Below are 12,193 nucleotides of genomic sequence, written 5' to 3' on the forward strand. Positions count from 1 at the left end.
ATGGATAGCCAATTCAATTTTACAAATAGTACTCTGTGTCACTGGCCTCTTACTTGCCTTTATAATGAATCTCTTGTCCAGCACAAAGTCTACCATGTGACTGAAAAAAAGTGCAGGTGATTACTGTATACAAGAAGGGTAAAAGAATGGACTCACAGAATCACACACCAATATCTTTAACATTGGTTTGCTGCAGAATTTTAGAACATATTCTGTGATCAAATATAATAAATTTCCTAGTCACTGAAAAGCTTATTTCATGAATCAGCATCATTCTAGAAAGCATCACTTATGTGGAACTCAGCTTGTCCTATTGCCATTTGCTATATGGAGGGCAACAGGTTAGATATTTCTAGATTTTTGAAAATCATTTTGCACAGTACTCCATTGCAGACTATTAATGAAGGTATGAGCTTATGGACTTGGTTCTCAGATATATGAGTAACTCAAGTAATAGAACCCCGCATATTGTCCTTGGCAGCAAGTGATCAGCAGAGAGAAGGGTGTCATCAGGAGTGTCCCAGGGAAGTGTGATAGGACTGATGTTATTTTGTATATACATAAATGATCTGGCAAGCAGGGTGGGCAGAAATCTACAGTTGTTTGCTGTTGATGCTTTGATGTATGGGAAGGCATTGACAATGAATGACTGTAGGATGATACATGATGCTCAGAAAAAATTTCTAGCTGCTGTGATGTATGACAGCTGGCTCTAAATGTAGAAAAATGTGTCATTGCAGATGTGTAGGAAAAACAAAACTGTAATTTTCAAATGCAGTATCAGCAGTGTCCCGCTTGAGACAGTCACATCAATTAAATATCTGGGTGTAACATTTAAAAATGATATGAAATGGAACAAGCATTTATCTTCTAAGGAAGATAAATAGTTGACTTTGGTTTACTGGGAGGATTTTGGGAAAGTGTGGTCCATTTGTAAAGGGAACCTGTTCTTGAGTACTGCTTGAGTATTTTGGAATCCACACCAGGTCGTATTAAAGGAAGACATCAAAGAAATTCAGTTATGGGCTGCTAAACTTGTTATTGCTAAGTCTAAACAAAATGTAAGTGTTACAGAGATGCCCAGGAGCTCAAATGGAAATCCCTGGGGGAACACAATGTGCTTTTTGAGGAACACTAATGAGAAAATTTAGAGAACTGGCAACTGAAGCTCACTGTAGAGTAATCCTACTGCCACCAACATACATTGTGGATAATGACCATGAACATAAGATACAAAAAACTGGGGCACATACAGGGGAATATAGATAGTCATCTTTCCTAGGTTGTGTCTGCAAGTGGAACAGGAAAAAAACTAGTACTGGTACCCTCCACCACACATCATATAGTGGCTTGTGGATTATGCATTTGGATGCAGATGTAGATAAACCCACCCTTAGATTGAAGAAGAATTCACATTGCTAAGCCTATATATTTTGATAAATTGAGATTAATTAGTCATCAAGTATTTGTTTTACTTTGATTCTAACTAACTGGGGATTTTCAGTGTCTTGACTGATGTCCACTAGTAACCTGCTATACACTTTAACACCAGTAAATAAACCTCCATTCCGAAACCTAGAGAAGGATGCACAGTCTATGTGAATTATTTCTACTCTTGCTATTAACTTGAAATGTATTGGCACATAAATGTAAGAAACCCAAGATCCCTAAAGTGGTTTCTGTACATATGTTTGCTTTCAAACATAAGAAAAATATTCTTACTGCTCACTTTCTGAGATACAGTTTTTACTTTAGTTGCATTGCACCTAATGATCATGTCATAGGACAATGTTGAGTAAAAGTATGCAAAGAATGTTAGAAACCCAATCCATGGGTCAAGATAATGAGAGACATTTCTACATACAAAATAGACATAACTGACTGTTTTGGTTATGTTATCTGGTTGATGGTGCTACCATAGTTTACCACCCACCTGAATGTCAGGGGACATCAGATAAAGAGGTTCAGTTAGTTTGATGTGATTGAGCTCTTCTAGTACATGTAATTCATTTTTGCTTATTTGTAATTGCAAAATGTGAGTCTCCGTATGGTTATGGGTTTGCTGTTTGCTGTTCATCCCTTTTAGCCAGTTCCACTATTCGTCTGGCTATTCCTGGTACAGATGTACTTGAGACCTTTATCATTATACTTGAGGTATCAACAAATGTCTCAGCTTTTGAGGAGTCCTCCAATATTCTAAATAAATCATTTATGTAAGCCAACAATAGTAACAGTCCAAGCACCCAACCTTGCAGAACATCAGATTTAATGTTCCCCTACTCTGAATCTAATCTTCTTTCTATTGTATCATTCATCAATGTAACCTTTGTTTTCTGTTGTTAAGATGTGACTCCTCTTATACAAGAGGAATGCTTCTAATGCCACATAATGTTATTTTCCCAAGTTGGTTTCTACGGTCTTCCCAATCAAAAGCCTTGGCAAGATCACAGAAAATATGATGAGACTAGTTTTTCTTGTTTAATCTGACCAAAACTCAGTTTGTGAGAACACACATTACTTTTGTGGTGAAGAAGGCTTTGTGGAATCCACATTGAACTGTTGTTAAAATGTCAGTATCCTTAAGGTGGTTCAGTACTTTGTCCTTTCATACCTTCCCATAATTTTAAAGAACACAGGAAAAATGTGATGTGTTTAAAGTTAGAGGTCACTTGCTTACGTTCACTTTTACAAATAGATGCTATGCTGCATAATGAGTTACACAACTGCATACTTGGACAGCTCTCACTACCTGCACTAGGAAGCTAATATTTTACAGCCTCTTTATTAAATTAAGTAAAGTGGCAAATTCTTCTAACATTTCATATTTGTAAAACAGAACTTTTTTTCAGAGATGATTTCTCTCTTTTAGTAATGATAAATGCATAATAGGCTACTGGATGGGATCCATTACTACTATTTGGTGTATACATGTATAAGCTTTCTCAGAGAGACTAACCATTCAAGCATTTTCAAGATTTTTGGTTGGATATATGCAACTGCTTTGGGCCATCGGAATTGATGAGAGCACTTAAATATCAAGTTCCATATGAGTTACACAAAAAGAAGTGACAGGAAAGACAGTTGACAATACCAGAGCCTTGCAGCTTCGACCTAACCTGATATAATTAGAACTTGACACTACCCAAAAGATTGTCCATTAATGTCACTTTTAATATAGCAACCACTCAAATATACAGTGCTTAAATAGCTATTGGATTGAGACTTGTTCTATAGCACTTTGTACCATCCAAATATTCCAAGCATTTCCTACATATCTGCTCTCTATACCATGCTTCACAGTCACAACTAGTGGTGGTTGATCAAGTGTGCAAAGAGATTTCAATAATAGAACCCCAACTTCAAGAAACCCAAATACATCTCGATCTGGCAGAGCTTCTTGAAGTACTTGCCATTTGAAACTACTCAGTTGGCAAGTGTATGCTATTGATTTGGCAGAGCTCCCCCATCCTGCCCCCCCCAACACAATGTTGAATTGTCAGTATTCCAATAAAATAAAAAAATAAAAAATCTTCATTGCCTCATTACAACTGGAGATTATGACTCAGGTGGCTCATCAATTGTAAGACTACATACAGGCATGATATTGATGGTGCTGCAGGTGCAGATAGTTGACAATCTTTGTTTTTGTATAAATTAAGGATACAGTTACACGAATTATACAGACAAGTACATGTTCATAAAATTATACAAGGTTAAACTAAATAAAGCTTCAACACTACATATCACTTGCTTTTCAGGTATTTTAGGCACATTTCAGTATTTTTATATTTGTTACATTTTACACTTTCATACTCATATTGACATTTTAATCAAATTTTGGTCTGTAGCTAGGTTTTGTGTAACATGATATTTGTCTGGTCTCCTACAGACAAGAAAGGCATATGGCATCAAAAACTGATGGCTTCTTGTAAGACCGTCTAGCAGTATGTAAAGTAGTGACTTTTTAGGGCACCTCCCAATTAGTGTGAAGGATTTTATTTTCATAACTAATTTACATTCTGACAAATTTTTCTTAACTTCTTTATTTATGACATTGCTATGATCTTTAGTTAACATGTCACTTGATTTCCAATAGCAACACATTCTGTGCAGTAGATACAGTTCCTCATAATGTCAAAGGATGGTTACAGGTAGAACATTGGATCCTCTGAAACATAGTAATTGGATGCCACATTTTTTTATTTACTGCCTGTTTGGTAATATGAGTAAAATCCTTGCATACATACTATTTACAGTAGAAGAAGTGTGATGAGGCATTTGCCAGACCTTGACTCGTGATCTCTCTTTACTGGTAGTGTTAATTCAAAGTGCATCAGAAAGATAATATTTAGGAAAGATAATTCTGTATATTGTGTTGTATAAATTTCCATTCTGAAACATTTTCATGAATTTATTAACAAACACATAACAATTAGCTTTGTGAGAGAATAAAATAAAAAAAATATTCACAAAGTAATAAATTCTACATCAAATCTGTTTTACCTGTGAAAAGATATGAGTTTTCCGGATCAGTTGCCATGGAAAGAATGTAGTCTCCAGACACATGTATGCAAAGAAATGAACTAATAAAACCTCCAGCTTGATGATGAGCCCACAGTTGCACATAGCCATTATCCAAAGCTATAAGCAATGTTCCAATATTGCTCTGCATAGGCCGAGCACTGAGAAACATCATTGTGTGAGCATTCAGATTTTTCTCCAATACACGAGATCCACTTCCCAACAGAGGCAATGTTATTCTAGACAACTGGCGTGTAAGTTTGGGGCCCTCTGGCAACTCAAGATATGTCTTCCTCCTCTTGTAACTAAAATCTTTTGAGTGTTGTGATAGTTGTTGTGAAGGTGCATCCATGATTTTGGAAAAGGCACTTCAAAACAAAAGAAAATGTACAACAGTAAGAACAGTTAATGGTACAGGTTTTATCATTATAGATCAAAGTTAACTCAATGTGTTCTAAGGTACATTGTGAATAGCGCTGGTAGCATGAGATGGAAGACACCTGACAATTACCAATCAAATACATGTATCACAAGATACTGATAGAAAAACTCAATTATTATGACAGTAATGGGTTACCAGCAACTTTTTCACAAGACATACATTTTTACATGAATTAAAAATGCAAAAATGTGACATGCAGGACTCAAAAAAAGTAGTAACAGTGTCATTCTTTCACATAGCTATTATTTACTAATATCATTATGGGGAGAACCTCATATGATAAGCAATGAGTCAATAGTAACATTCAAGACTATAACCATGAAAAGCTAAATAAGCCAAGAAAAAAGCAAATTATAGCAATATGAAAGGAAATCTGCCTTGCTTTAGTGACTCCAGAGGAGTGAGGCATATGCCTACACCTTTTTACCAACAAGTGATATTTGAAATCAAAGTAATTTGCACATCAAGAAAATAAGAACATAAAATAATTTATCTAATGTACATAGGGAAATACTCTACATTGGTTTTAGTTTTGCTGTGCATTTGGTGACTGATATTGAGGGATAATGTATGTCTTTAGCATGGGACAGCAGCCATGGAGACTTAGCAAGGGGAAATAACTGCTCCAGTGTTGCAATAAGTATTCCATAGCTTGCCACCTTGTTCTGAAAATGGACAGAATTCCCAAGAACTGTTACATCAACAAAAGGAAAATGGAGAATGGAAGTGTGATGAACTTCTGAGATTATACTGGTCTTGTACACAGAAATGTTAACATATTCAATTTGTATCCATTATCAATGTGTATATGTCACATACTAAGCTGAAAATGGTGCACAGAATTTATATCTAAAATGTGTTGTTGAATGGGCAATATTTTGTTTGTTTAAAGTAATTATTATTAAAGCTTTGCTGACTGTAATACGCCATGAAACAGACCAGGTTTATAACATTAACTGTTCGATACCACAATTGTTTTGAAATATCTGATTCAGTTTCAGTCTCGAAATTGACAATATGACTTTACTAATGAGTCACTGAGCACACTGAAATTATAGCTGGTACAGCATTGTATTTCAGTCAAGAGTAATTTCTGTCATTTATGATTTTAATGTCAAATACAGACAAAATATTTCACAGCAAATGTCTGTAAACCTACTCTTTCATTTTTGAGTAAATAAATAACAGCCACCAGAAATGAGCCATAGTTATGTTAATGAATGGCAGTTTTAATTTTATATTTTTTCATGAACCGCTAACTGAGATGTATGTAATTATTCAAAATATTCAAAGTTTATCTGAAAGGCATAAAATCTTATATTTATTATGTATCACTTCCTCTTCACTTTGGTAATTGAAAAAACATAGTATATACACAGGAAATAATATATTTACAGCAGTATATACAAAATTTGGAATTTAAAGAAAGATTTCAATAGCCAATCACTCCAGAAAGTTCCATAGCAGTTTCCAAATTAAACTGCTTTATAACACTTAAATTTAAAATTCAAGAAACAAGGTATTATAACCACCTTTTATTTTAACATTTGTAATACATTTCAGAAAAATTTTTGTGGAATGTCGTGGCCCATAGACAAGGTTATGTAGCAAACTTCCCGGCAATTTATACATCAGTAAACACTCTGTTGCAGAGTGGAAATGTGACTCCTAAGATAAGAACTCATAGAACAACTGTTACAGGGAACAACAAAAATGTAATTATTGTATTAGGTGCAGCAGCACATGAACCACCTGTGAGTATCCAAGAAAACTCTCACCAATCACGAATTCCTAATGCAATAGTTTCGATGATCCTAAACCATCACCAATACCATCCCTACCATACCTCCATGCATCAAGAACTTCATGGGAATGATATTCAGAACTTAATAGGATTTTGCAGTTGGGCACACATGTAGTTGCAAAGAGATCCACTATTCTTTTGCCAAGTAATATTCTCTGATTAGTCAGCTTCTGCAAACCGTGCAGTCAAAAGCATAATATGCAGTGTTGGCATGCGGAAAACCTACACAGGATTTGTGAATCTGATCATCATGTCTTTCATCTGTTAATGTTTGATGCAGTACCACAGGCAACTAACTAATTAGTTTCCTATTTTTGTAGGGCACATAGAACAAAGTTATTTCAAGGTGAGCTACTGTTTCCACTGGAAGATGTACCCCTTGTACTGTGACAGGGCATGTGGTTTCAACATGATGGTTGTCCAACACCTAACTCCACAATAGTCCAAAAAGCTTTAAATCATGATTTCAATTCTCACTGCATGGCTAGAGGTGACCCGGTAAAGTGATCTGCCAGATCACCAGACTTTACATCTTTGGATTTTTTCTTGTGCAGTTATTTTAAGGACAAAATGTATGCAGGAGTACCAACTACTCAACAGAATATGACAGCAGAAATGCTTGCACAAAAATTGCACCATATATGCCCACAAGTTGTGCACTTGAAACAGAAGCACAAATTAATAAATGTACTGAAACTGAAGGTCATCATGCTCGTGGAAGGCAAAGAGACTCACCAAAATCGAGCATACCAAAATGGTGAGGAGCAAGGGGATTCAATGAAATAAAGCAGCGCAGTAGTGAGAGGCAAGAAGAGTCAACAAAATCAAGCATCCCAATGATGAAAGGCAAGGGGACTCAACAGAATCAAGCAACCTGATAGCAGTAGAAAGCTATTATGTATACATTGTTTTTTGTGGATCATGCTAAAAGTAGTTTATTTACCAGATATTTAAATGCTTGACTATAAAAGGTTTACTATGTAATCAAATTTGTAAAATTAAATTAATTTTTTAATGAAAATATCGGCTGTTTAGAACAAAAAAGTTTACATTTTTATCACTAATGTAATGTAGAATCAGCTGCACCGTTTCTTAATTGCAGTAATCAGAAAAACTGAATTTAGTCAACTACAGCATCGTCCATCACAAATGGAAAAAGAATGTTTCGGGTAAACTCTACATATTTTTGATGTAGAATCTGAATCTGCAATACAAATGGGGGGGGGGGGGGGGAGGGGGTCCCATTTTACAATAAAAAGTTGGCCCACACTGGGAAGGGGTGGTGGCAGTTGGGGAGGGAGGGGTGGTCAGTTGTAATACAGTTGTAATAATAATCCCCTTTCATAATATCTGCTTTTCATATGGGAGATTTTTTTGGCTGACACATATTTTTGGAGTTATTTAGTTGTTTCAAGTTAAAACAAAGACTGTCTATGGTATGAAAAAGTAGTTAATGGAAGCTGTTGTTATATTCCATTTGGAACAAGTTCACATTCTGTCAATTATATGGAAACTTAATGCCTTAAGTCGGAAGAAAATCATTAAACAAACACACTTTCAATCTGGCATTACTATTAGGGTATTGTTAAGATGAAATATTAATTTCTTCCATAGTTTATGTTCGTCATGCCAATTTGTGCACAGCTAAAAATATACCATACATATTTGCCAGAATTCTGAGTGTATATTTTCTTGTAGAATGGGTCCCTAGCTTCTATAAATTTTTTAGTGGATTTCATCAATCTTTCAGCTGTTAGAATTTTATGTTCCAATTGATGTTTCACCATTAAGCCATTTTCGAGCATCTATAAAAGGTAATATAAGGTTATGAGATAAATTTAAAATTGGATTCACAATGTGTACAACCAAGTTTGTAGTTTTCTTACATTCAGATTTCATACTTATAAGATTTTGATGTACAGGCAGAGATAACAATGTAATATGCACAACTCCATATCAAAGAACAACTACGTACTCCGTGATGTTAGTCAATATTCCATTTTATGTGCAGCCACTCAGGAATACATAAGAAAGCATGAGCAAAAGAACCATTAACCTCTCATCACACAGAAAGAAACTACCAAAGAGTTACGTGTACTGAAGAAGCAATAAATAACAGCTACAATGCTGAAAAGACAGACAAAATTTATGCTACCAAATTACAAAACAAAAGCATCAATATATATGAAGAAATAACATTAACAAGAGAAGCATAAGCAGAAAAAAATGAAGTACATTGCTTTACCTTATTATGGTGCCATATCAGCCAGATTAGGCTACAATTTTCGTTAATCTGATGTATGAATCTGGCTCTGTGCAAACAACAACATAGGGACAATAATCAAATACATGACTCATAAAACAAAAACATTTACAGAATCAGGAGTTTACAAAATGAAATGTGGTTAATGTGAAATTTCTACTTTAAGCAAACAGTTAAATGTTTCTCCACCAGATCCAGAGAGCACACAAACATATGAGCAAGAACCTAACTCTTCATTTATGGCACATCTACAAAACTGTTACCATAAGACCAACAACATCAAGGAATCTTTAAAGGTGCTACATAAGGTAGAGAAAGGCAAATTATAGGGTATTGAAAGGGAAATTAATGGACGCTCTAGAAGAAACTGAAATTTATAACACCTTCAAAGAGTAACCTCAAAATGTACTCAATGAACAAATAGATGTCAGAAATAAAAATATTCTCAACTGTTCCAGACATTTATTATGAGATATTGTTAAATGCACACTTGCAGTTGTGTAATATATATACAATCCACTCAAAGCTGTATCCTGTAAAATGAAATATTGACCAATATCACTGACGAGTTGTTCTTTGATGTACAGTTGTGCATATGACGTTATTATCTGTACCTATATGTCAAAATCTTGTTAAGTACAATATATGAAATTCAAAAAACTACAAACTTGGTTGTACCTACTCTTAATCTCACTGTAAATTGTTCTCATTACATTGTATTATGTTTTGTAGATTCTTGAAAAGGGTTTAATGCTGTGATTGCAATCGCAAAATAGTTATGCTGCTCTGTGGTACAGTAAACATGTATTAAAGAGCTATATCTTTCATATTCTGAATATAAATTCAAAAATTTCTTAGATGTGGAATTTCACAATGTAAAAGTGACCCAAGCTGTAATAAAAAATTTTAGATAGCTACCATAAGTTTCTATATGAAATTTTTTTTATCAGTTTCAGATAAACAATGAGGCAGTTTTAGTTCAGTGGGTGACTAAGGAAGAAATTTAAATGAGATTGACTTACAACATAAATAATAGGAAGAGCATAAGACACCCACAAATTCACTGTATAAAAAAGTTTTATCATTTGGATTTTGACATTCTCCAGTCACAAAACAACATTGTTTTGTCTTCCAGTAGCTAAATACAAAGCAGATAGGACACAGAAAAGTTCATACTTGTCATGTATGCCATGGTGCAGATCTAATTAAGTCTCTACAAACTTTACCACTCACTAGATTAAGCTTATCCATTACAGATGTTTTAGAACCCATGACTGTTTATTCAATGTAAATACATAAATCTGCAAATACTCACTTTTTTGGAATAGTTATTTATTCATTCCATGAATTGGTTTTTGAACCTTTTCAGGATCATCTTCAGATGTTTTCCAGAAGTTACTTAGCTGTTTCAAGCATAACACTGGGTGCTGTCCTGGGAAAAATAACCATTTCAAAAAAATGATTGGTTGTAGTTTTATGTATTTATGTTGTACCACTTTCTCCAAGTCACCTTACATGTGTCATATGCCTCCCAATCTTCTCATAAACATAGACACTTCCTGCATTACCTCTGACTGTTTTTCATGTATGTTTTTATTTTTCTTGATTCTTTGTGGTTTCTCACTTCTTTCATTAATGTGGACCTCATGTTTCTGACCATTGCCTCTAGATTTCAAAATTTTGTGTTTTTGTTTTTCTTCCTCCTTTTCTTCTCCTTGTCCCATCCTCCTCCTTTTTCCTTGTTTACCCCCTTTTCTGCTCGCAAATGGAAGTATACATCATCCTCTGTGCAGAAAACTGTATTCTTCCCTTTTCTCATTTTTTTTTCCCTAAGTTGTATGTTGAATGTCATTATTTGTTACCTGCATACACTCTACAATTTCCAATGTGTCTCCTACAAAGATGTATTTTCTGTTAGATACACACACTTAAAATACTTAAAAACAACATACCTTATTGTTGATGGAAATGAACTAGTAGTCGATGCTGCAAGTTGAACGGCACCCATTGCCTCCTGCTGCAACACAATTCTGAAAGAAAAAAATGTAAATATATTGACAGGATATTTACATAAATAAACTAGTAAATTACAAGTGAATATCGTTGTAAAGAAAGAGTATTCTTGGGAATGACTGCTGGTGATAGAACTATATATAAAATTAGTTTTATTACACTACTAGTAAATGTCCTTTTTTCCTCAATTCTAGTTCAGTTTTATTTACCACACAAAAACTTGCATATTGAGATAAATGCAAAACAAATACAAATTCTATCTCAAAATGCAAAAACATGCAGTTAATTGACACTGTCTCATAGCTGTATCCAGATCAATTAGCTTAACAGAGATAATAATAATAATAATAATAATAATAATAATAGTAATAGTTGAACATTTATTCAGTACAGAATAATCAAATACAATTCCTAGAAATAATACAGTTTCGGGACATCATACAGCTCATTGTTGAGAATAAGTCAGTTTACGAAGTACAAACTAAATGCTTGTGGGTAACAATAAATTGTATATTTGAATGCATTTTACATATGTTAATATACAAATAGCAGTGCTACATATACTTTTATTACTTTTATTACCATTAAATCACTTGTGTATCACTTTAAATTATGACCTTGGCATACTTATGAAGCACTTTTCATGAAGATAAAGTACTCATCTAGGGAACAAAATGAATTTTCAATTAAAATTCTTTTTAGTTGGTCTTTTAATCTGTTAAAAGGAAGGGCTGCAAGACTTTTTGCTAGGACATTGGCTAGCTTCAGCCCAGCATGAGGTGCATTTCTTTTTTCATATAAAGCTGTTCTATGACTATTTACATGGTATCTGAATTTTTGTCTTGTATCATGCTGGTGTAGATCACAGCTGAAGTTTGGATTTATTGTTTTCACAAGCAGTATTACTTTCAATACATTTACCTCCATAACTGTAAGCACATCTAATTTTGAAGACACGTTTAAACAGGTTTGTAACCGCAAATAACTCTGATAATTTTTTTTTTTTTTTTCTGTAGTGTTAATAATGTGCCTAGTGTGATATACCTTTTGTATTTCTTACTTTTATGTTTTCATTTTCTTTAAAGGCAAATAGAATAGGTGAAGCATTAGCCCAGTGTAGAACCTGTGCCTACCACCATGTGTTTTTGAT

The 12,193-nt window shown here is 34.1% G+C and overlaps 1 protein-coding gene across 1 annotated transcript in view; it reads right to left on the minus strand.

The window, feature by feature from the left end:
• The window catches only part of LOC124620111 (WD repeat-containing protein on Y chromosome), a 480,275-nt gene that overhangs the window by 168,756 nt on the left and 299,326 nt on the right, over positions 1-12,193 (minus strand). The window contains exons 13-14 of the mRNA XM_047146781.1: positions 10,983-11,060; positions 4,504-4,889 (exon numbers count right to left, since the gene is read on the minus strand). Coding sequence (XP_047002737.1) covers positions 4,504-4,889; positions 10,983-11,060 — 464 coding nt within the window. The remainder of the gene's footprint in view (positions 1-4,503; positions 4,890-10,982; positions 11,061-12,193) is intronic.

This window comes from Schistocerca americana, chromosome 6 (assembly GCF_021461395.2).
Source record: "Schistocerca americana isolate TAMUIC-IGC-003095 chromosome 6, iqSchAmer2.1, whole genome shotgun sequence".
Taxonomy (NCBI): domain Eukaryota; kingdom Metazoa; phylum Arthropoda; class Insecta; order Orthoptera; family Acrididae; genus Schistocerca; species Schistocerca americana.